The sequence below is a fragment of the Vidua macroura genome, chromosome 10 (assembly GCF_024509145.1).
Source record: "Vidua macroura isolate BioBank_ID:100142 chromosome 10, ASM2450914v1, whole genome shotgun sequence".
Lineage (NCBI taxonomy): Eukaryota > Metazoa > Chordata > Aves > Passeriformes > Viduidae > Vidua > Vidua macroura.
The window spans coordinates 14,446,341-14,473,169 of NC_071580.1; the positions used below are offsets into that span (position 1 = coordinate 14,446,341).

A 26,829-nucleotide genomic window follows, 5' to 3' on the forward strand; every position below is an offset into this window, starting at 1 on the left:
AAAGTATTTCTTTTACTGAGATTTTGTCACTGACCGTATCTGTTTCAATATACCTTGTTAAATGCTGCTGGTAGGGTCAAAACATTCCATCAGCAAATTCTGGTCTACAAACCAGTGGGTTTCTGACAAAATAACTATATACATAAATATATAAAATTTTCCTTAATTCAAGTCTTCATTAGAGGATGCACTGCTTGACGGCATATTTCAAATAATCATTGATCCTGAAAGATGAAGTGATTTTTTTTCTGCATGGAAACTCCAAACTCACTAGCTAAACATGTTTGGCCTTTACATGTTGATAGTGGTTTTTTTCATCTAACAATATCTAGTCTGTATGTTATTAAGTCACTAACAAATCCAAATATAAACAAATATACTGAATTAATGTTTATTTTCTGCATTGCTTATTTCTCAGGCTTTCTCGTTTGCTCATTTATAGGGAAACAGCTTGATCCTTCTGAACGCACACAGAATATTTTAATCTTTACTAAATGAAAATATTTTAAAGTACAAAGAATCATTTAAATAGTTTAATACGCTCTTTCAACAACAATGTCGTGCTCTTAAAGCATTTGACATTGCAAATTCATAAACAAATAATTCTGCTGTTTCTAAACAGATCAGAAAACTTGTTCTGTAGCTATTTCTGGTTTCACTGGCATTCACTGGAGACCATGGGGATTGTTTGTGAGGGATAAGGGAAGGTGGAGTCTGCCTTTCAACGTGTCTTTGACTTGGTTTCACAGATTTACAAATTTTGGGTAACGAAAAAAAAGGAGAATGAATGGAAAATGCAACCATTTGGAAGACTAAAATGTGTGGAAAGAAAAGGTTGAGGCAGAGTTGGAAAGAAAAAGCAAAGGAGGGGGACCAGCTCACTAAAAAATTGTTAATTCTGAAAGAATGACAGATATATCTTGTAGTGTTAAAAAGCCTGATTTGTGAATGATCCATTTCAAAGAGCAGGGGAATGCAAAATAAACTAGATAATGCATTATAATGCATGCATTCCCTGTCTTTCTAGAGTTGCCACCTTCTGACTAGCCTTCAAAATCAACTACAGTAGTTTTCCTGGGAAGACTTCATTATATATGACAGTGTAAATTCTCAATGCCTGCAGTGAGTGGGATGCAATCACAGGCCAGCAGTGGAGTGCCAGTGCACGACGATGTTCTCTGCTGTGCAGCAGGTTCTCACAAAGGGCTGGCCCGGAGCACAGCAACAGGGTCTCAGTTTGCTGTGTGGTAGGAAGGGCCATTCCAACAGTTACTAATATTGCTGCCTCCTTCTGGGGATTTTTACATCTCCCATAACAGTGGTGGGTTGGAGTTATGCATAGACCTTTTATACAAGCGGACATAATATATTCCCACTGTTTTCAGAGACATCAAGAGGCCTCATGGTGATCACAGACTCTACAGCTGCAGAGACGTCCTACACAACGTTAAATTATCCAGTATATTGATTTGAAAGAAGACTGAATAGCTCCAGGCCTCCATAATGAGAAAGCAAACAACCTCTCAGAATTTAAACAGTTCAGAAAGAAAAGATAATCCAGCAGCTCTATTGAAAGGTCTGATAACAGACTCTCCCTTACTAGGGCACTTCACTCTGAGATCGTTTCAAACTACAGAATAAGCAGCTGTTCAAAATGGCAGCTACCTCAAAATCCTTGCAGATACTGCAAAAGAGTTTGGAGTATCTTTTTTTTTTTAAATTGTCTAGACACTCATTCCCACACTCGATCACCAAATCCACCCTGCCACTCTCAGATAGGGGTCTTTGCCTCTATTAGCCAGGCAGGTCTGAAAGATGTGCTGGGAAGAACAATTCCAAGTTCTGCACCTTTATAACCCAGACTTTACATAATTATGTTCACATGCATCAGACTGACTACATACACATAGTTCAGAAACCTGTGTCCCAGCAAGGGCTGCAATGGGCATGCCTGAGATTTTTGAATATTTTCCCTTTTTATGTTTGGGGGACAGCCACAGGTTGGGACAAACATTCAATATCCTCAGACATCTTTCATCATCCTTGAGCTGAAAGTAGAAGATATCTGAAGGAATCTGGATATATGGCTGGACTGTGTAAAGGATCTGCCCAACCAGCCATCCATAACACTCAGAGGAACACTGTTAGCAGTTCTCTGAGGATGTGTAGCACAACTTCTGTTCTGCGCTCTAACTTCTGCAGATTGAAAATCTTATTTGTAATGTTGTGCCACTTACTGATGGCAAAATAAAATCAGTATTGTGCTTCTGGAAAAAAACCACCTAAAAGTCTGATAATCTTACTAGTGGAAGGCAGTTTCTTTCTTTAACCAATAAAGAAGTGCAGTAAATTGGAGTTTTAATTGTCTGTGTACAATACTAATTCTTGCTTAGAGTGAAAACAAAAATAAAAAAAAAAAAAGCAACAAGATGACAATTTTATAAATAATCATAATTTTTTTATTGTGTTGAATTTTATGCACATAACATACTGTGTTTGGTGCAGTGTAATAGAAATACTGGTTCTGTAGAATCTTTGGTTTTAGTAATCTGTCATTTTTCCTCAATTTCTTCTTCCTTTTAATTGCTGCCTCTTACAGCCTTTGAGCAGCTGAACAACATTACAGATTATTTAGCTGAATAAACATCCTAGCAAATGTGCTTTATCATCATGAATCGGACAGTGCCTGGTTACTGCACTGAAATTGAATATCAAAAGCTGCAAAAGTATTTTCAAGTTCTCCTTTCTCTTTCCTCACTTCTTCAAGTACAGATTAAGGATGGTCTTTGTCCTTTAAAGTCAACATCTATTTTTATCCTGATTTTGTGCAGTATGTTCTTTATATTGGTGTAAGAAAAGGGTGACAGTGCTTATGTCCTTGGGTGAAGTCTAATTATTTTGTTTCTGATGGAAATTTTGAGAGTCTCAATGAAATAATTTGTTTTCATTTTCGAACTTTACACTGTAGTTTTACCTTAAACCCAACATAACTTTACTATCAATTAACATATTTTTATTATCAGTGGAGAATTTTGCTGTTTCTATGTGTAACTTTTTTTTTTTTGTTTAATTAGCTCTATGTGTATTATATAGCATCTGACATCTGTTCATTTAGAAGCATCATTGCTTAATATGTATTTTCAGGTTTGTCTGCTGAGAGGGTTTAGGTTGGATTATTTCTTTCTTCCTGTATACCACTCTATGATCAGACTGTTTTATATTATACTAATCAGAATTTTCATGGCATGGAAATTGTAGGCATGTGAACTTTATACTTTTTTTTTTTTTTTTTTGTATTATTTTGTATAAGTATGAACCTGGTAAAACTGCACCAAATGTAATATATCACTCTTTGAATATTGGCCTGGACTTCTATGGAGTCATCCTGTGTCTGAAGTAACTGATTCAAATAATAATTTACTTCATCATGTTCCTTCAGTGGGGACTGTCCATCGATAATTGAAGTTATTTTATTGTAAAATCTAAATCCATCTAAAAATCCATCTAAAATCCATAATACAGGAAGCCTCATGAATGCTATCAGCAACTTTGCATTCTTGTTTACTAAAGGCACTGTTATAAATGAGTTTGAAAATGTCTATGGGAATGCATTACTATGGTAACTGGGATCCACAACTGCAGCTGCTTGCTCTTCATTGCTGTTGCATATATACATTAAAGCTGACAATGCCTGTTCATTCAATTTTAACATGTGCAGCCTGAAAAAAAGACATCAGCATTTCAAAAGCTACACATCTGATGTCAAATGCAGCCAATCTGTTAGTTAGGTTTATTTAGTTTTTTGGTTTCAGTCTTAAGAGTTGTTGGAAAATAGAACCTTAGCTTTAACATGATTTTTGTGCCATAAGAAGTTAATCTTCTATACTGTTTTGTCAAATTCAAAACATTGGAAGATTTTCCAGTAATTCAGTTTCATAAAATGCCATTGCTATATGTATTTATTGATTGTTATAGCAATTATAGTCAATAGTTATGAAAAAGTTTTTGTCCCTTGCCAGCCTTTCTGGGAGGAATCTATAACTGGGGCTTCTGTTCCATTTTTTAATGTCCCATACTCTAAGAACTAAAATCCAGTCAGTTGTCCTCCAGCTCCATGCTGTATTCAGTTTTACATTGCAGAGATGTCTTTAGACCTAAGCTATGCCATTGTGCTGTGCCATTGAGACACTTCCTAAACAGAGTGAGTGTCTTTTGGTCCAGTGGGCAGAGGAAATATGAAACATATTCCTCATGTCAGTAAGAGTAAAATAATCACATCCATCTACTTAGAAATCTTGTCAGAGTAGTATTTTATGTTATCCTGTCCTTAAAGATGAGGAAAATATAACACAGAGAGATTACAAGTCAGATTGAAATCTCTAGTTTTACTTGCAGAAGTGGAGTATTATGTGGCAGAGAAAAGGGTTGAAAGAATTAAAATCTGAACTGTTTGTTGTGCTGGTCCTGTTAAAAATCAAACCATAAACTAGGACTGGAAAAGATTCAAAGAGCTGAAGGTTGACCAAAAATATAACTTCCTTCCTAGGAGCCATGAAATAAACTAGGACTATTGGGTTTGAGGAAAAGATATCATGGAAGGATATGATAAAGTACAAGATGGTGAGTGTGATGGAAAGGATGGGTATGTCTCAGAAGTTCTTCAGCTTTTCTACAAGAACCAATTAACCTGTCCCCACAAATTAAGTTTGTAGGATCCTGTTTCAGAAGAATGAGTGCTGCACTGGGTGACAGACCTGTGGAACTCCAGGCCAAAAGGCATTGCAGATGGCCAGAGTTTCTGTTGGTTCTAAGGAGAAATGGACAGTTCACAAAAAAGAAGCACATTGGTGCTAACCAAGTACATGGAAACTGACTTTGGAAGTCCCTGAGCTGAAAAGGATTGCTCAGGTGCAAAAAGTCTGCAGAAGTATTAGGCAACAGTAGGTGTACACCCTATTCCTGCTGCTTCCTAAACATCCATTTCCTGGATATGCCTCATGACAGGCTTCTGGTCTACAGAGACACTTGCTTTGGCCCACTAGCTTGTCCCTAAGTGTCCATACCCTGCGAACAGTATCACCTTTTAAAGTCTAAAACAACTATAAGATATTTAGTTTTACTATATTTGGTTTTCACACATGAAACAAATGCAAATATTTGAACATTGTCAGCAGATCAACTGTTTGACAGTAGTTCCATTATTATTCTGTTTATAAAACATTGCATCTTCAAACGCTTCAACTTCAGTGTAAACTGAAGGGCTAAAACACTTACTTTCATGTCCATTTGTTGATATATTTTTTAAAACCTAATTGAAAGTTTGCTGCCACTGGGATGAATCTTCTAAAGGATACAGAAGTTCTCTTAACTGCATTTTGATAACTTCCAGGAGTAGGGAACATAATGTGAAATCATGGAGCTCATTAAAATGAAGTCATACTGGAAGAAACAAAGAAACAGTTGGTGACTCTGAAAGTACTTACCACAGTCATGAAACACAGAACTTGACTTAGAAATAGCTGCCACAAAGGATGCTACTTTTTAAGAGCTGAGGTTTTTTACTATTCCTTTATCACTATCACTTAAGGTACATTCATACCACCCCTGCACCACACACACACCACACCCCTGCGAGCAAAATCTTGCCACATAAGCCCAGTACAGAAATGGTTGAGAAAATTAAGTATTTGAATATGCTATACTTGCCAAACAATCTTAAAGCTTCACCTAACAGATAAATAATTACCTAAAGTAAAAGAGAAATTAAATCAATTTTACTGTGGTACGAAGTATGTGTTAGAACATGTTATGACAGCTAATGAGAATTATAGTAACGAGAAATATAAAGCTAAATTTTAAACTATGATAATAGGAGTTATGTTTTTGTAAGGACGGCTAAATACAAAGAATGAAAACAGAACATAGTACATGGCAATTAATATGTTTAAAAATTAAGATTTGATGTAGAAAATATAGAACACAGGTAGGAGTTGGTAGATACATTCAAGCTTTAGCATAGGGCTGCCAATATAACTGTGTCTTTAAGCAGAGCTTCTGAAAACACTGCAAAACATTGAAAATAATTGTAGTCAAGGGACTGCACCATTTTAAGAATATTTGCTTAGGAAAGGAAGATCTGAAATTAGCTTCTAATTAGAAAATGTTGCAGTCAAGATCAGATTTCCAAAGTAAAGGATTTAACTGTGAAAGTGTTCCCAAGATCCACTAATGGCCTACATGTCCCTCCTTAACTAAGGCTACTCTTTTCCTGTGAGGACTCTTCCCAAGTTGTTTTCTCCTGTGTAGGTCATAACTGCAGTCACAGACATCTCAGCTGTCAGCACTTCTGCAGTGTTCTGGAGGCATCAGTGCTAATTCCTTACAGGTTCAAGTGTCACTGATAAATGAACCACTCATTTTAAACACAATTATATCTGATGAGAGCATCAAGGAGTGATGCAACAAACAGCAGAGGGTTTTTGAAAAGGCATGGAAGACTGAGTCACTGAAAACAGCACTGCTAAACGGAATTAAAATATTTCTGCTTTAATGCTAAGTGTTGGATAAAGCTCTAATTTCTATGGAATGGAGAAAATCCACAAACTAGTGGATAAAACCAAACTAGTTTTGTTACTGTTGTATGGAAGAGATCACATAGAGAAGCAACCTGGAGAATAATAAACCACACCAAGACAGATTTTAAAAAATTGCAAGGGCAATGCTTTCAAAGAAAAGTCTGACCACATAAGAAATTAGCATACCTCTTCCCCAAAAATACAATAAAAAAAAATTAATTTTTTTTTCTTAACTAAATGTTAGAAATGTTATTTAGTGCAGAATCGGCACTATTACTATATAGGAGCTATGAAAAGTTCCACATTGTCTTATGAGATGAATTAGTTTAGTCTAGGAAAAAAATCTTTCCAAAGTGTTTGTCTAATAAAAGAGAAATTTATCACCAGCAAGGAAATAATTACCTAGAACAATTTTGCCTTGGCTTATGCAGGCAGATTTTCCCTTCTTAGTCAAGCAACCACTGAGGATTCTTAAAAATTCAATAAAACAGCCAAGGTGTATTGGAAGCAGAATTTTCTTTCAGTGTTGCAGGCTGGTTTACAAGTTTGGAAAATAAATTTTTGCTGAGAGGTGGAATCCATTGTGTCAGTCAGCACGTGCTGCTGGAGTGTTCAGAGCCATTCCAGTGCTGTCCCAAAGGCTCATAACAAGTTGATAACAAGCCTAGAAAGGTTGAGGTCTCATGGAATCAGCTGAAATCAACCCACACTGGGCATACATTCATCAGGGAAATGGACTACATGATCTTCTGACTTCCTTTGCATTCTAAATTAATTTGTGATTCTGTGATTTTTCCAATTCACATTTGCAGAATAAACTGTTGGTCAGTTAAGCAATGGATTTAGCTTAATCAAGAGGTAGCTTTCTTAAATTTAATTGTATGCAGTATGTAAGGCACCAAAGTGTCTGAGTGTCCTTTCTGGTCTAGGAAATATGAAGCTCATGAAAACCCACTTCATATGTTACAATAGTAGATATATCAGAAGGAGAAAAATGCATCTGATATATGTAGTCATCTGCTTAACACTCTGCCGAGGCTTTGCTGAGAAATAAATAACAAATTGCTGTCAAGTTGTGTAACTTGAAAGCCAGTTCTAGCTAGTTTTGGCTTCAGCCAACAGTTTCACATATGGAAAAACATATAGTGCTTACCCAGCTTTGCAGATGGACACGGCAACAAGGCCTACATGTTTGCAGACCTTGTGATAAGGATGACTAGAATAAAGAGATCATGGTTACTCATGCCTCAGGCTTTCCTGAAAGGTGGTTACATCCACACAAGTGGGTTTAGGTACAACCACAGCAAATTCAGCTCAAAGGTTGGTACCTACTGGCCACTCTGTGTTACATCACCAGGTGCTTTGGTCTTCACACTGAAGTGGTTTATCCAGGGAAGTTGCAGATGAATTACAAAGCAGCCTGATTTTGTGTCTGAAGTTTGACTTAAAGATCACAACATGAAATTACACAATTTCTAGCATGCACTCATGAAAATTAATAGAGCTGTATTTTGTAATTTGCAGTCCAAAGAAACTTACTGTCAGGGATCTGAGGTCATAGGATTGAGCAGCAGTATTAAAGAGTGCCATTTTATTAAAATGGCATGTCTTTCAAGTTCAAAAATCATTCACATTTCAGAGCAAGTTTTGCAGCAGTCCTTATCAACTACTGATACATCTCGTACAAGGGAGAGAAGAAAAAATGAAACCGCCTCACCAAGAAAAAACATCAAGAGTTTCATCCTCTGATCTGAAAATTCCTACAAAGACTTCATTCCTAAATGACTACAAAGGTCAGTTAAATTACATACTTTCTGTACTTTACTCCAGCTGACAATCTGCTGGTTATAATGCAAGAACACAAGGGCTCAAATAGATTTTTTCTGCCATGGTGTGCCATCTGGCACAGAGCAGCCTCACAAATGCTGCTTCCCTGCTCTGCTTCTGCAGACCCAGTGACGGCATAATTGTAAGCCCTGTCAGTTTTCAGCAGCAAAGTCAGCTTAATGCAATCTATCTGTAGGTATCAAAGTCACTCATGCCAGATGCAAATGTTTCATTGCCCAAACTTAAAGATGTAATTCTATTTCCATGCAGAAAAAAAATCTCCAACATTGGAAGTACATTTGGAAGTGCAGGAGGATTAAAACAAAAAGTAGGGGATTATATCTGGGACTGGTTGGTCTATTGGTGCTTAACAGAATAATGCATTAGGCAGCAGATGAGTTATTTCACTGCTATGGTGCCAAATTGTGATCTCGTTTCCCTCTGATACAAGAGAGATGAGGATCTGCTTTTAATAAGTGAAGCAGTAACACAATGAACCATCATGCAGTCGCTGCTTAAGTGTTCCCAAGCAGCACTGTCAGTACCTCTCACTACTGAGGTAAGGATGCATGTCCTTGTAACTTGGATTTCAGAGCATTAGGAACCATGCTTGGATGTGTGGTAGTGCTGGGATGCTGCACAGATGGTGACTGGCATAAAATTACTCTTTCATTTGTGACTCGACTCGGAATCCAACCTTGTATCTCCAGCAGGGACAGGACAGAAAACCAACTCACTGCAACAGCTTCTTTTTTTTCTATTAATTTTTTTTAATATCTGTCCAAATGCTGCTGTTGCAGATGAAAATCTTGCTTCCTAGACATTAATGGTACAAGGAAAAAGACATTGCAGAGTTTACAGTAAAAGCATCATGTATGAAGATATGCTAAACATCGAGGTCTGCTGTTCTGAAAAACACCTTTTAATACATAGATTGCATGCTAGTTTTTCCCCACACTTATTTATGTATGGCACTAACTGGTGTTGATTTCATCTTCCTCAGTATATTATTCAGTGTTCAAGTGAACAGAAGGTGCTCCTTCAACCCATTTATGATACAATATTGTTCAGTGGCGTTAATGTACATCTCACACTTACAGGTGCACAAAGAAATTGGGCATGCTCACATTTGACAACCATAATTTTGTACTCCTACAGGCAAGGTTCCAGCTTTCTGTGATTCCACAGTTTTAGAAATGCCATTCTCCCATGCAAACCTCTGTACACTGTGGAAGTAACTTAAAAATGGAGGCTTCTGAATTACACTCCATGGATAAGTGATTAGAGAGCAAAGACATCTTGGATTACTGCAAAGGGGACTGAAGCAGAGGGCAGTTGGAGGGAAAGAAAGACCTCTGTACAGCTATTGGCAGCATTTCTTCCAAATAAAGGGTTAGGCATGGTGACATCAAAATATGAAGCCCCTCTATAGCTGGATATGTTACTTTAGAAAAATGTTGATTTACATGGCAATTCTTCAACTACACTTCTGAACACTTGCACTGTAACTACTCAGGAATCCCAAAATCATCTGGAAACAGAAATAAATTATATCCCACAAGTCATAACTACCCTATGGAAAATATGTGGCAAAGGCAGGAAAGGAGTTCAGATGTCTGCTCTCTCATATCTGGACTTTAGAAGAAGTTGACTTCATTAGTTCTACATTTATTATTAGCAATTTTCACTCTGAGTTTGTCTTACCAAAAGCATCAATTTCTGAAAAAGAAGTACCACAGCTCCCAAAATAGTCATGCTGGGTTCAAAGAAAAAACAAAACCACTCAGTTATTGGGAAGTGGCTTCCTATCATCTCTGTGCTTTTCAGACAGTTTTTCTCTTGGTTTAGAGGATCCATATTTTGAGTGATGCTGCCTGCTTCCAGTTCCATCTCAACACTCGTCTCAGTATTGAGGGCTCGGAGTTATTCCTTGACTCTACATATTAGCTGAACTTGCCTGTCCTTCCTGTATAAGTTTTTTTACAAGATGATGTGACTGTCCCAGAGGAAATGGTTTCTGCCTGTTCATGAAAGAGAGATGGGACCAATTCCCATTTTCTTTGTAGATGTGCTACCATGAGCTGTAACAGTTGTCCAATGTCTCAAGAAGAGCAAGGTGGGAAAATACATGGTGATTTGTTGTGAAGAGTAGTTTAATTCCAGAAGCCCTTTTACATTTTCCTTCAAGATTTCATAATCACTGTCTGGTTTTTGTTGTTGTGTTTTGTTTGGTTGGGGTTTTGTAACAAAATCCATCATGTGAAAAGGAGTAGGAGGAAAAAATCCTATTTATAAAGCCCCAAGTTTTTATTGTTATTTAAGAAAAATATCTTTTTCCCCACTAAGTCACACTGCATTGACTTCTATTTGCTTTGCAACAGAAGCTCACAAAGCAACTTTTGCTTACAGATATGAATGCTGGTAACAAAATCTATTATTTACAGTACTTTTGAAAATGTTACCTCACTTAGAGGAAGATGTTTGGTCTATTTAAAGTAATTTTACTGTTTCCTTAGGACAAAGAACATACTGTATTTAACCACATTACGTGGTATTAAAAAAAAAGTGGCCTAAAGTGGATAAATACAGATGTAAAAATATCAAAATGGGATTTATTTTTATAATGAATTCAGGTAGAATGACAGAACACAAGTAACAAGTAGTGATTGTTTGTTTTCATGGCAATGTCAACTCTATGAACTGCAAAAAAAAAAGTGTCTGATTTAGATTGCACAGAAAGAAAAAGCCAAGCTGAAAACAACAATTTATGGCTGAGCAGATGGCAAATCAAGCTAACTCTAGATTTAGTTCCTGAGCAAAAGTTCTGTTTAAAATACATTATTTATCTGGCTAGCTATTCTTATGGTCCCTTCCCAAATGAGTGATAAATTTGAGGATTGTCGCAGGGGGTTCATGCAATATCAAAAATTGTCCTATTTTCCTTTACAAAATTATAATTTTAATATGAATTCTAGAATTGTTAAAGAAGGATATAAAAATTTGCCAATTCCCATTTGGTATCCAAATATTCCTCTATTTGTCTCTCCATGACTGCAATTCAGTTTAAAAATTACATTTTAAAATGCTGTATATCTGTTGAAATATTACATGAAAACTTATATGATACACTTTCTTATAAAAAAGCAATATAGTAAGAGGTTTTTCTCAGCATATAATATTTCATTTTGAGGATATGCTGAATGTTTTAGTAACTTTAAATAAAATATTAAAACATTTTTGCTAACTTTTTTCCTGAGAAGTTTAGCTCTATGTGAGAAGGGAATTATTAAATTCCATGCAATTGTTTTCTATGGGGGATTCAGGAGGAGATTTTGAAATCTGAACTTTCATCTGGAAAATGCAACCCATTGTGTTACCAGAATACCAATATTCTGTTTTTTTCTACTATTGTAACATATGAAAAATATCTATTGTTATAAAACATTATTATAACCACATTCTAAATGTTGTTTGTAATAATATTATATTTTTAAATTCATAATTCCTAGATAGAGGAACAACTCCCAAAGCCAGATAATGGTATTTTCAGTTTTACTTCTTTTAAAGTCCCTAAAATGAAATCAATATGCAAGGATGTGAATGGAATTCAAGGAATTGCTTTCTTTCAGAGGCAATAAGTGACCATTTGCTCACCCATGTTGAAATGGATCTTTCAACAAAAGGCCATATTCAAAACCAGAGAACAGATAAACATAATAGCCTGTGTTTTGCTGGCAGAGTCTTCCAGAGTCACAAAGAGAACCTTTAAGCTTGCACAGGAATGCGGCAAACATGTTTTATGATGTAATATATCCCATTTAAGACCCCAGAACTACCCTGGTTTTTTTTCTCATGGGGAATATTGTGAAATATATGAAGAACTACATTTAAAGACTATTTCTCTATACATTTAGAAGGTGGGAAGAAGATCCAAGCAACAAGAGGAATGCTCAATTTTTATGACTGTTCTGCCTTCACATCCAGTAAAAGGCAACTGGTCAGTAAGTCCCAATTTCTCCTCTTTTACAAGACCAGTTCAGTTGATTCCTCTTGGAAATGGCAGAATATGTCAATTCACAAAAGTTCTGGGGTTTGCTGCTACCAAGACAGATTTTAAAAGGACTGCTGTGAGACATTGATCTAATAATCCCTTACTTATGGCTTTTTCCACCTTAGAGAATCTTGTTTGTGGTGGGTGAGGCCCTCCCCTGCAGTCCTCTGCACACCTGCAGGGCTGTGCTCAGCAGGCAGAGTGTTGCCAGGTTTACACTGTCAGACATGGTGGAGAGAACACTATTGGAAGAGTCCGAGCTGTGCTCCAGAGAAGACATGTCAAGCACCAGCAGTATGTAAATCTAAGTTCAACACTCTTTTTCCTTTTTTCTTGCTAGAGCTGCTCTATAAGGAACAACTGTTTGTCCTGACCTGCAATGGAGGCAGCAGACTGGTGGAGAAAGGACAAGGTGGACAAAGAGCACTGTTAACAGCAAATCTGAGAACAAAGCAGGAAAGCCACAAGTGCTGGCTCAGTTTAAGTAACTTCCTACCACTTTATGTCTGGGATACTTAGCTGATTTATCCTAAAATTGTTTTCTTGTACTTCCAAGGATGTTGAGCAGATATGCTGTTTCCTCCTAAACAGTGTCTTAACTGGGGAGAGACAACATCCACAGCAGTCTCGGTGTCCTGGCAGTGCATTGTTTAATCAGTTGAGCATTTATTAGGGAGCACTTGTCAGAAAGCAGGCGTGATTTGAAGACTCACAAATCTAGCTTGTTCCAAGGCTTTAGTACCTTGGGATGAGGAGCCCCAACAGTTCCTCTCCCTACCAGGGCCAGAGAACTGCTGCAAGTTCTAATATGGGGCATGGATGGAAAGAACAGCCTCAAACAAGGAGTAAGTATCTGTTTGCCCTCTGACAGCAACAAACTCAGCCTTGGGTTTGTTTATTGCTCATGTCAGATAACGTACTTTTACTAGAAGGGCTTAGAAAATAATATCTCTCTTTCAAATACCAGAATACAGTTTGTCTGTAAATCATACAATTCACTAGACATCCAAGCAGACTATATAAATAATTTAAAATACATTGTATTTGCATGTTAGAAGACAGAAAAAAAATCCTCATATGGCTCAGAAATAGAACAGATTACACAAATCACAATTCATAAAGCTTTTCCTAGCAAAGCAGAAAATCTCACAAAAATTAATGGTCCCCAAGAATTTTTAGTATTTCAGTCTCCTGTGTCTTCAGTTCTCCTGTGTCTAACAGACTGGTGGAAGATGTTCATGTAAAGCCTAAGAAACTGAAACTTAAGCAAGAAAAGCAGCAGTTCTAATGTTATTCCATGTCCAAACTGACAGAGGAATGAAAATGCTGGAGTCACCACAAGATGCTTTGAGTATGATGGAGTTTATGTATGACTTTTGAATTTAATCTCTACATTATAAATTTTTTGTGTGTATGTAACTCAAAATTCTAACACTACTGAATGCAGTACTTCTTTGCTTCCTCTCTCTTATACCTGCAAATTAAACTCCCAGAAAAACAAAAAAAAAAAAAACAAAAAAAAAAAAAACAAAAAAAAAAAAAAAAAAAAAAAAAAAAGAACACAGCAGGACACTGAGCATCTTGGAGCTCAGTCTTAGTTGACCCAGACTTTGGACAAGATGATCCTTGAAGTCCCTTCAATCCTGAATTATTCTGTTGTTTTTTTTTTTTGTGCTAAATTAATCAGAAATTCAAGATAATTGTACAGGATTCACAATAGATCATTGTTTACAATTCATGAGCCTCTACTCACAGAAAGCCTGGCATTCATAAACAGTAAGAACAACCACTTTGACCAACAGGCTTGTGTACAAACAAAGGAGTGCCTAAATGGTCTTTGAGCAGCAGATGAAACTGATCACCAGAGGAGAGCAGAATTCATAAGAAAGGATTTATTTTTTTCATGATTCATCTTAGGAGTCTTGCACAGCTTATCTTTGGAGAGCAGAAGAAAGAGAAATAAAAATGACTGCTGCAGCAAGAAAAAAATGCCAGGTTTTGAGGAAATTATATGAAGGGAAAAGAGAGATAGGTGAGTCTGGATTCCTTATGTATCTTGAGCTGGGTACAAAAAAATGCTACAGAGCAGTGAGCACACCAAAAGCATGGGAGTACCAGAGAGTCCTGATGTTCTGCAGACATCTGACCGTACCTGGGGAGTGACTCTAGTAGAAATGTATACACAATATGTGCTGATACAAGGTGTCACTTGAGTTTTTCAACTGTAATGGCAATGTTTCACAATTTCTTACTTTTCCCATAGCTAATGAAAATTTCTACTCTGTTCATTCTGGCCTAGCTCTTTCTAAAGAGTTCAATGGCACTTATTTCAGGTACTTTTATTCATCTAGTCATGACTGCTTAAAATGAGCAGATTGTCACACAAAATATGCATGGTAGAAGTCTATAAGAGGACTTCTTAAGTTTTTCAGTTTGCAGCAGCTGTTGAAGTGGGCATGTCAGAGTTATTATTCTGGGCATGCTGAAAATTAGACATTTGGTAATTTTGCCTGTAACTTAACCCTTATAGAAGGGATCAAGGGTAAGAACTGTTCTGACACAAACTCATAGCAAATTTCCCTATAACTTCACAGAAACAGTGAAGGAGAGAGGAGAAAGAGGAAATAATAATGAGTTCCTGAAGAGGCTGCCAGATAAAAGCACAAATGATGACAACAGTCATAATATGTGATCATTTGGGTATAACATAATGAAACAAACACCTGTGGATGAACACATCAAATACAGTGCTTTCCAACCTCAACTTCTACTTGAATGGGATTCCTGTGGCTTTGAAAATATCTCCAGGATACCTTAAATAGAACAGAAATAGCTCAAAGACAAATTTGACTTTAAGACATTCTTCAGAGGTCATTCCCACAGTGTAAAAACAATTTCAGGGACACTGCCAAGAAATAACATCCTTTGGAAGAACAGTATTATATCTACCTTTTAAGTAGGGATACTTCTTCTGTGATGTGATGATATCTCCTTGAAAATGTTTACTTTCTTGTCACTATTCCCACAAAGCAACACAGGGGAAACATTTCTCCTAGAAGAAAAACAAATAGTCTAAAAGTACTTTAAAGATTACATTTTTGTTTCACAATTCTTCTGTTTAAAAAAATACACATAGGTCCTCACAAGGACTATGATATGTTTGATCTGAGAATTGACTATTTAGTCGCAGAACTTCTATGATATTCAAAAGAAAAAGATTATCATTTAAGTCACACTTTACTGAAATACAGGCACAGACATCAAAGCTTTGTTCCCAGGCTCAGCTGTTACTGACTGAATGAAGCCATACCCTGTTGGCCACTGTGCTGAAAGTGGATTCCTTTTGTTATTTATGGACAGAGGAGTTTAGGATCAAACTGTGGTCGAAGTTAATGGCAAAACTCCCACTGACTTCAATTAGAACAGAATTTGGCTCAAAGTCTCATTACTGAGCATAACAATTAAAAGAAGCTTTTACAAGCTGTATTGCTGTGTAAAAGGGCATGAACCATGTAGCAGATTTCATTGAACCCACAGCCAACAGTCATTGCTATAGCAACTGAGGTTCCAACAAAGGTAGTCACTGTCTCTGTAATCATCAGGTGTCTCTATAGCAACTAGAGTTTCCAGAGAACAAGAAAAATATTTGAAAACTGTCAGTTGGAAGAAAAGAGGTTTGTGAATTAGGAGGTTGGAAGCAAGAGCAACATAAGGGTAAAACATGGCTCGGAGTAAAGAGAAATTATTGTCCCAAACATACACAGAGAATGGCAAAGGAAGAGAGAGCACAGGCCAGGGGCTCAACTGGAGATGAGAGAGGGCCTTCCCTTGTAAGGAAAGCAATATGGCACTCCAAAGAGATATTCCCAGATCTAAATTAGTTATGTTTCAGACATAATTCTCTTAAAGAAAAATTGGTTACTACAAAAGAATACAGGGCCAAACTTTGTCTGCTATAGGAGTTACAGTCCACCAGGATTTTCAGAAGTACCTGCCTGCATTTCTTGTGCCCACATTCCTTTACAAACACAGCCCTGTTTGTCTTCAAAATGGAAGAACACAATCTGTTCTCTTGAAATGTGGCTGCAGATAGCACAGTACAATTATATAGAAATGAAGATTAACTGCTCTTCATGTTACTTATATACAAGTTTTTAAACAGTGTTGAAATGAAAAAAGGAACAGCTGCTGTTTGGATACTGTTAGGGATGAAAACAGCAGTGTTAATTACAGGTCTATTTCTGTAAAATACACTTTTAGGCTCTGAGCTAGGCAGCAGGGTTATCTGTACATAAAGGCCAGCATAGGTAAACCTAAGTCCCCACAAAAAATAGTTTAGTGATATTGGCAGAACCTATAAAATAATAACTTTAGACTAATCTGATTCCTACTGTTCTAATGGAGATAAGAACTGGGGCAAGATGTCTAGTTTAATTAGGAATTATCCAAAATGTTCACAAACTAAAAGTAATTCAGTGGGATCAGCATGCTTCCTCTGAAAATAAAGCCACAAAAGTAATTGCAAATTCCAAATAGGATCCAATCCAGTATACTGAAGCACTACAATGCTTTGTTTACATAAACCAAAACCTATCTTTAACCTGGAAAATAGATAAAAGACTGAGTAGTGCTCGAGTCAGATTTCCATTTCACGTGTAACGAGAGCCCTCTAGTGGGATGTGCTTTCAGATTCGGCTCATGGAAAAGAGCAGCCCTTGTCATGCAAGGCAGTTAAATCAGGGATTTGTTCCTGCATTCCTTACTAGTATTCTGTTACAACACATTGTAATGTAATGTAATTTGTATCTGAAACAGAAGTCACCAAATGACACACTGATGAACAATGAACCTGAGTAAAACAAAAAGCACTGTACCAAAATACTTTTTCAGGCAGCCTTTGGGGGTTTGGGAAGAAGGGGGGATTGACTTTTGTGGTTTTGTTGGGGGGGGGTTTAAGTCTTAAATGGCAATGACAGTCAAGATATTTACTGCTGTGGTGGGGCAATCCTGAATTCAGCAGTTTTTCTATAGTTGCTGTTCACTCAACACAATTGGGTCAGTGATGTGGTATCACCATCGATACGGAAGTGTGGGGTATTAATGTCAACAGCCCAGGAGAGATTGATCTCCAAGAGAGCTGCTTCAAACCACAAGGACCTCCCAACATGCAGAAAGTCAAGCAAACCTGGCAGAAGGCTGGTGTGGATGAAGAAACACCTGGCTGAGCTCAAACAGGAAAAGGAAGTAGAGAAATGGAAGCAGAAACAGGTAACCCAGGAGGAATAGAGAGACCTTGTCTGAGCACACACAGAAACGCTGCCACAGAGCTGTCAGTCAGTAGGGACATAAGGAAAAGGGCAGCAAAAGTGGCTCCTGCAAGTGTACACCCAGGCTCAGTGGGGCAGGGAAACTACTGACAAAGGACATGGAAAAGACAAAGGAATTCAGTGACCTTTTTGCCCCAGTTTTTAGTACAGACATTCCAGCTTGTAGCATAAACTGTGAGACTGATGCACTGCCTGCTTTTATAGGAAACTAAACTTAGACCAGTGTATATGCACAAGTCCACAGTTCTAAGAGTTGAACATGAGTCAGCTCCCCAAACTAGTCTACTACCAGGAAACTGTAATTCAGAACAATTTCATATAAAATTGTAATGATAAAAATTATCAAGATTGTTTTTTAGTTTATTAAAATATTTTTTAAAATCCCACAGGGCAGCAGTTCAAGCTGAAAATGAGCATTAAACCCACAGAAGTAAACTTGGAAATACTTCCTTCATAATCCTGACATTCAATTGTGTGGATTAATTTAAACTGCATAAATAGATAATATCAGTTTTCCACAATTTTGTAAGAAGTCATTTAGTTCTGAACCTGTTGGCTAAAACTGTCTAAACTGGAACAGATTAACTCTCCTCCAACAACTCATAGAACCAAAGTGCTTCCTGTCTTTCAAAGTTTTTACTTCTTCAGACATGCTTGCATTTCTGTCTTACCATCAAGAAAAGCACCCATGAGCATTTCATGTCTGTCTAAACTGAATTTGGTCTCTGAAGGCAGATTCCAGCATGATGACCTGGCTGTTACCTGTTATCACAGGGTGCATCAAATTTACTCATGCTCTAAGGGGAGAAAAGATTTTTCTCCATTGATATAATGCCCATAGACAGTGACATATGAGCAGAAGGATCACAAGTCTTGGGAGATTAAAAGTCCAGTTCCACTCAATTCCATGTGTATTCATCATAATTAGTACAGTATTTTAAAAAGTCAGTAAAACAGTCTCTGAACCAAGGAGGGGAAAAAAACCAAAACAGACTTTATCTTCTGGATAGAAAGCTGTATTCCATTAAGCAGAAATTATTGTTAAAGCTATTTTTCAGCTAAGTGTAATAGCTGTAACATAAAGATACAGAGATTATGTGGATTTATTTCTGTCTCTAGAGGCTCTGTGACCCATGTAGATTGAATACCAGCAATACCAAATAAGAAAAAACAGAGTCTGACCTCAGAAAAAGAGAGCCCAAGATCAATAGCAACCAGCAAACTGGTTTCATAGGAGGACTATTCTAAGCAGCAGAAGACTAGATTTTAAAATGCACAGAGGCCTGGCAGTTATAAATGATGCTTAGGCCACCACTGTGGGCTTAGTGGCCTTAAGTGGCCTTAGCCCACAGTATTTCCTGGGCAGTTGTGTATCAGAGCAGGAGCCAGGCAGATCTTCTTGGCTGGAATGGATTAGAGAAGGATAACCACTTGTGATCCCACTAATCCTGTTCCAGTCTGTCTGGGGATTTTAGGCAAGTGAGCTGTGACAGAACATTCGTTATCTGTGTACTCGCAAAGTGATTGATTTCTCAGTTTCAGAGTTGGTTTGGCTTGGTCTTTTAATTATATATACAGATGCACTTGCAGTATTTGCTTTTACAAGATCTTGTCTATATTTTTCCTATGCTTGCAGAATTGCCAGTGGTGCTAAAGTGTAGTACCTTTGCTTGGAATTCCCACTAACTATAATTTATTACAATTTTTACATTATGCTCCTTTTCTGACTTTATATCTTCCAAGGTGAGAATCCCTCTACTGATTTACAAAACTCCTCTTGCTTTCTATTTCATCTTGATAGTTTCTATTAAAGCAGACTTCTACATCTGCCAAACTAAGGATGGTTCTGTGAAACCCATAGAGTTGATAAGGTGGTCACAGAAAATAAGTACTACTACCTCTTGTTCATTAAAATTCCATGACAGAGAGGATGAAGCAAATACTGTTTGTAGTAAGAACATAGTATTACGAGAATTACATGACATACTGCCTTCCACAAAAACTTTCACTTGTTTTGTCTCTTTCACTTGTTAAGTAATCTTCAAAATATCTTTCCCATGAAGACTTACTTTATTCACCCAGTAGCCTGTTCTTAAAGCCAAAATGTGCCTTTCTATTTTATCAAATTCCCTTCCTTCTTAATTTATCATCTGTTATCAATATTGGAAATATGATGCAGCTGTTGCAACAGATTGTTTTCCTATTTAACCTTCAAACCAACCAAAACTTGGAGAGAAGTTATTCCATTTTTAGGAAGGGAAATTGCTGCAGGGCCTGGATGCCCCTAAAAATAGGTTTACCTGAAATAATGTGGAAAGACCTGACCAAAAAAAAAAAACATTAACTGGTTACATCGCCAACAGTTTTTCAAGTGAGACCTTACTGCAAACCCAGAGAAGGTTTTCTGAGTCCATACTGTTTTTCTGTGAATTTTCCATGGGTAGCTCTATTTTCTCAATAGAGCTGCTCCTAATCTACTCAGACTCATCATTCTTTACAAAACTGTATGTAACAAAAATTTGCTACAGACACACTGGAGAGGTGATTTGGCTTAATTTAGCTCAAGAGGTTTCTGGCTCTGTGTACCTCTAATAAAATCACATGGCATGCAGAGAAAAATAATACAGCCATTCCAGTCAGGACAAGGTGTAACAAAACTAATAGGATTGAAACATTTCATACTGACTCTTCTATTACCCACAGCTTTCACATTAGTTCTTCTCCATGTACGACTCTGAACATTTGAGGCATCCCTCTAAGTAGCCTATAGGTGCCATATGACACCAGATTATTAAAAGCAAAAAGCATTCTTAAGGTCCTGCACTACTTCATTCCAATATATTTCCCCAACAATGCATGTATAAAATTATCACTTACAAACATCTTGCAACAGTAAATCTGACTTAATCATCACATCTTTGGCATATTTCAGATAGTGTATAGTAATAATTAATACAATGGCTGAGAATGCAAAGAGAAACAACAGTTTTTAGGTGTCAATTCTGGATTCCTCAGAAGCTGCAACTATGATGAGTGGCTGGGTCTGAAAAGCTGATTTGAAACTGTCTTACACCTCTGAGAGGAAAGCAACACCTGAAACCCCAGTCCTGTAACATGGTGAGTGCTGTTTAGAACAAGACCTTCCCAAAATTATATAAGGAGCTTTGGCAGAATTTAAGCCCCAAGTCCAACACCTGCAAGCCTGATACAAAACCTGAAATTCTGTTTTCATTTAAGCTCTGATGTGGTGCAAATTGCCGTAATATGTGATTGCTTCACAAAGATGTATCCCATTATCTTGTGAGATAGGGCAGAATCACAATCCTATTTTGCAAAAGAGAAAAGGCAGCTTTGGAAATTAACACTTATGTGTTTCAAATATTTCATACCACACCTGCTGTAGCAGTAAGACTAAGGAACTCCTTGTTATTTAGTAAAAAATATGAGTTTGGGTAAATTAAAATAAAAACCTGAGCCTGGTCTCCCAAATCTGAAGTGAATAGTCCAATCACTGAGATTTCCAGAATAAAATTACCTTCTTTCACTGTTTTGGGCTGCTTCACCATTGATTTTATTATAAGTGCCTGCAAATTACTTATTCCACAGGGTGGAAAAGAACTGGCTTTCATAATAAACAAATATTTGGGTTTTATTGCAAAAGAAAGCGAATGTGATTATTTTAAATTGATTTTTTTTTTGCTTGCTTTTGATACTTCCACATTGGAGATGGATGATCAGACCCACAAAATTGAGGGCACTGTCATTCCAGATTGTGACTATGAAAACCATATCAAGCCTTTATTTTTATTTTTTCTCCTCTATGAAAGTTATACACCTTGGCTATGTGACCAACATTTTCTTTAAACAGTTGCATTAATTGTATAATGAAATTGCTACAACCAAATCCCTTACACTATTTCTTAATTCAAAATACAGTATTGAATAATTCTCAGAAAATACCAGTTAGCATCATTACCCTTGCTTAAAATTGAGTTGCAGAGTTCATTTGTTTGGGAGGTGTCCTCGGGTTTCTGCCAGCTTTGCATCTCAGAGTGCCCCTTGAAAATCAGTTGAGAAATACCATTTTGACTTGAACAACCCTGATTGTGTTTGCAAATTATAAAGTAAACCTACAAAAAGAAAGAGAAAATAAGGGAAACACAAAGGAGAGAAAATCATGGAACACGTAGAGAACAAAGTGAAACCACTGATAGAGATTGAAAAAATACCTGGTAAGCAAAGAAAAAGCATTAATTAAAAAAGTACTAGGAGGAAAATAATTTTCTTACAAAGTGAAAGAAAAAAGGGGAAACCTGTAAAGGGGGTGAAATTTGCTTATGCAGAGGACAGAACTGATTGATTATTGAGAACAAAATATTTAGATTGATTGAAGAAACAGTGCCTCTCTGGGAACACTCTATTATGAGCTACAGCTCAAAAACTGCTGAGAGTATGGACAGCTGGGTATTCCAGGGTTATTCACCTTTGACACCTGCCTCACTTGGAATGGATTTTGTACAGATTAGTTAGCTCCAAAATGTGTTTAAAAAGAAAAAGTTATGAGAATTTATTATCAAATAATGAGAACATTATCTTTTATAATGAGCAGTAGAATTGCTGGTTTTTCTGATGAAGATTAGAGCTTGTTTGAAATTGTCTGTATGTAAATGCATTGCAGCCTTGACCACAGGCAGAAAAGTTCAGGAGTATTCGCTATACATAGAGTTTTTCTGGTATAATGGAATCATGAATTAAATAAATCAAAATGTGCAAACAGCAGAAATTATGAAAAGTATATTCCACTGCATTTTATTCAGTTCAATAAGTGCTTTAAGTACTTCTAATTCCAGGTAATTGGACCCTTGCTTTTACAGAGATCTGTCTTCTGGCAGCATCAATACAAGTGCCTAAATCTCAAAGTCCTCATCTATTGATTTGTTTTCTTCTGTCTTTGGACCACAGTAAAGTGCCACCTTTATTCTATGTCACTGACATTTAAACATGGGGAAGTGGGAAGAGGAAAGGTTCTTAAACTTCTAAAATGTAGTAAAAGTTGTTATGCCATTTTTAAACATAATTTTTTCCAACTTAAACTGTGAAGACAAAATAGGACTCCTAGGACTCAGATTGGGCTGTAAACTGCAGGAAGAAAACATGATGAACACACACTGAGTTTTACTACAGAATTTTAGAAATGGAGAGTCCGAGCCTTGGAGGCAATTTGTGTATCCACAGCCAGAGCAAGCGCAGTCCAGCGACACAATCGTACCATTAAAAATGAGACAGGGCGGCTTTAAGAGAGAAACAGGAAGCTGTAACTAGAATCCAGCTGAATTCTGAGCTGGGGCACTTTACCATGAGGCTGCAAATGAAACAGATGTGCTTGCTGTGAATTTCTGTAGTGTCTGGAGTTTTTGTACTAGAGGTGACAACACTTTCCTTCCTGGGATTTTTTTTTTTCTTCTTTTAGTTTTCACATACTTTCTATAAAGGGAATGAAATGGAGACATTGAAGAAATATGTATCAGTGAAAGATGAAGAACACTTTTATCATCAGGGAGCTGTGGAGCTGCTCATCTTTAACTTTCTACTCATTCTTACAATATTAACAATTTGGTTGTTTAAAAACCATCGATTCCGCTTTCTGCATGAAACTGGAGGAGCTATGCTTTATGGTGAGTATAAATTCAAGTGCCAGCGTAACACTGGACTAGTTGCATATTTATGATCAGGCACTTGAGATCAAGTGCTGACAAAGCTCAGAAATGTGCTGAATTAAATGTCATCAGCTCCATAAGCGTAGGGTAAAATAATGATGTGACAGCATCTCTCCTGAAGTAGCCAGAGGCTGCCTTGGTAGGGGAGTAACTGTGACAAGCTGGTTATCCCCAGCATGTGCATCCTGCTCCCTGTGCTCCGGCAGCAGAGAGCTGGGGAGTTCACTGTTGACAAAAACAGTCTGCTTGGGTTTTTCTAACATTCAAAGCTGTTAGTCTAAGGAGCCTTGTGGATACAGACATGGCTAGTAATGTTTAAATGATCTTGAGAGCTTTCTTTTGGCTTTGCTCTGCCTTTGAAAAGCACACTGAAGAAGGTGTCTCAAGTTTGCTCTCAATGCTGTCATTGTAGGGTAACTTTAGCTTGCCTGCCTAGTTCTAATCTTTGATGAAGTTTTGCCATGTTGCATTTTGCTCTCACACAGAACTTTCCACATTGTCCTCTAAGTACTCTCTGGTTTAATGGCACACACACGTGTAATGACTTCTCTTGTCACTCTCTTAGTGCTGTTTCACTGAGAGACTCTACTGCCATGTCTGCTGCCATAAGATGCATACAGGAGGGCAAACTGTCAAGATGGAAGACAGAAATCAACAGCTCAGTCATTACCTGAGTGTCAGCCTGTTCTGACACATTCTATGCACACCACATCCTCTAGCAGTGCAATACACAAAACTGGTGTTGTTAAGATGGGTGCCTCTACTGCAGTAGCTTCCTTCTCACTATTGTGCTGTTTGCCATGTGCAGCTGATGGCATTTTCTGAAGATTTAGACAAAAGCTATCAAAACAGAAATTAAATGTGGGAAAATACAACAAAACAAAAATAAATAAGTATGGAATTAGAGTTTTAGTCATCATTTGGTTCTGTTTTGCTGCCTGCCCAGAACATACTCTGCACATCATGAGGATAACCTGCTCATATTCTTTGGATTGGTTAAGAGATGAGTGCTCCAGCAGGACAGAGCTTTTGAATTATTAAAACATTCCTCATGATTGTAAATAAACTATCTCTTTAGTCTTGCATTATTTATGGCAACCTTCAAACAGGGAAAAAAGCTTATCTTTACAATCTAAAAAGCTAATGATGTCCTTCTAATCCTTCAAAATTTTGGATATGGGTGTAGTTATCTTTAATGCCATGGAATGGCAATATTGAAAAGAAAGTGAAATTTCAGAGGTCATAAGAGAGGTTGTCAGATCAACTGGCAGCAACTTTGGAGAAAATCTTCATGATACTAAGCACTGACAGTGGGACAAGTCCTGCCCTCACTTGATTTCACCTTCCCTTTCCAAACAGTTCTAATTTCTACCTTTTCTGCACAAAAAGAGGTCCCAGTCCTTACAGTTTGCTTTGCTCTGGCCCATTGAGCTATTTATTAGATATATGAATAGCTATAGATAGCTATTTAATAGATATGTGAATGAACTGATCAACTGGCTTCAAGTGATAGGCTATGGGCACCCATTGCAGAGTGTGTCCCACAGCATGACAGGTGGGCCCATATTCCTCAACTGTGCCCTCAGGGGAGTAGCAGTGGAGAGGACAGGGAAGGCAGTGGGAGGAACACCAGGGGAAAAAAACAAACATAGGAAGACAAAACCAGGAAATTTTACAGTTACTGCAAAATGCTGAATAGCCACAAACGGAACACAGCCTGATAGAAAGTGCTATTTAAAATAGAGAACAAATGGAAGGGCGGGGGGGGGGGGGGATGTGTATTTTTTTTTTTACCTAAGCAATGGTTCAACAATAAGTACAGCTATGTTTAATTTTAAATTCTTTCTACAAAGTAAAGAAAAACAAAAAGCATTTTGAATAATGCAGAATTAACTCACAAAAATTTGACATTATTTTACAAAGTGTAAAATGTATATGTATATATATGCACACACATATATATAGTAAGGCATTTAGATTGAAAGTATTTAAAGACTCAATTTGTTTTGTTTGTTTTGAGACCAAACTGAAAAATCAATCACAAACAACAAGGAAGAATACAGACTTACCTGTTCATTCATTCCCTGGTTTTCCTGAGTCTCAGAGAGCAAGTTTCTCTTCACATTGTAGTTGGGTTTGACAAACAGACCACTAATAGTAAACTCAACTTAATTCCTGATTTCTGCATACCAGGGAGACAGGTGGGTATGAGAGAGTTTCCTATGCAAGAGCACACTCAGGAAGAGTGGGGGAGATGATCTACACCAGCACTGATGAAAACAAAGCCACTTGCCTGGGATCAGAGCAGGTGAGCCCTCTCATAACACCAGCCCTGGGATGTGGCCTCTTGGTGCTGGAGAAAAGACACCACAAGCCAATAGAACACCAAAGTGCCTGTAGCCACCTCCTGCCAGGCCAGATATCTTCAAATGCCTCAGCCATAAACCATTAGGTACTAAATCCCCCATTCACATTCACATTAGTGCAGCAACAACCCAGAGCCATGCAGCAGCAAACTGAGTGCAAGTATCCAAAGTGCTCATTCTCCCCAGAACTCAGGTATCAGGCTCACACAGAGGTACCACCACTCAGCTCTGAGTAAGAGGCTAAAACACTCAGGCAAGTAGGCAGCCAGAATTGAACCTCAACAACAACAACAAAAAAAAAAACCAAACCAGCAGCAAACCAAGCTGTGCCTTTTATATGGGAGGTTAATTACCAAATTTAAATTGAAATTGCTCTCAGCTTGAGTAATTGTCACCCCTGGGGAGTGGGTGGTACCCCCTAGTTGAAGGTGATGCTGGTTGCAGATGTACCAGCCTTCAATGTTGTGCTCCATGGCATTAGCTGATCAGACTGGAAGGAAGGAAAACATAAAAAGGCTGAATGACAGAAGAGCCATTGTGGTGCTCACATGAAATGGCTTTGGGTTGCAGTGGTTAGAGGTGTTTCAGCAGGTTTGGAGGGGACAGGTTTTGACATGTGTGCAGAGGAAAAGCTGACTCACAGTAGCCCTTGGCAGCCCCTTCTGAAGATCCCATTTAGTTTGGAAGTGAGGCACAATCAGTTCTGGATTCAGCTTTGGTGGAGGTGTCTAATGATGAACACTATGATTCTTATACCTTCTAAATCCAGTATGCCTCTTGTGTGAAATAATTCTATTTGCCTTCTGATGGTGTGTTCTGAGTATCCCTATACCTCACAGGCAGAAATGGATGGAACAGGTGCCAGTAAGAGAAATCTCTGAACCTCAATAAAACAGAGAATTTAGTTGTCTTCCTGATTACAACAGTCACAGGGGACTCAGGGGACAGAGGAAAACTGTTGGGACT

General features: G+C 37.6%; 1 protein-coding gene and 1 long non-coding RNA gene across 3 annotated transcripts in view; one reads left to right on the plus strand and one right to left on the minus strand.

The window, feature by feature from the left end:
* Positions 1–14,330: 14,330 nt before the first annotated feature.
* LOC128812098 (uncharacterized) lies at positions 14,331–24,252 on the minus strand. Of its 2 annotated transcripts, XR_008438587.1 has the most exons (5): positions 24,168–24,252; positions 23,136–23,264; positions 21,757–21,910; positions 15,403–15,505; positions 14,331–15,266 (listed from the first exon to the last, which is right to left on the minus strand). It is a non-coding gene; the product is annotated as an uncharacterized LOC128812098 (long non-coding RNA). The 2 variants fall into 2 exon arrangements; XR_008438586.1 differs by having other exon boundaries at positions 14,331–15,505.
* SLC9A9 (solute carrier family 9 member A9) overlaps positions 20,826–26,829 on the plus strand; it is a 184,187-nt gene continuing 178,183 nt past the window's right edge. The window contains exons 1-2 of the mRNA XM_053986275.1: positions 20,826–20,897; positions 23,251–23,455. Coding sequence (XP_053842250.1) covers positions 20,895–20,897; positions 23,251–23,455 — 208 coding nt within the window. The 5' untranslated portion in view covers positions 20,826–20,894. The remainder of the gene's footprint in view (positions 20,898–23,250; positions 23,456–26,829) is intronic.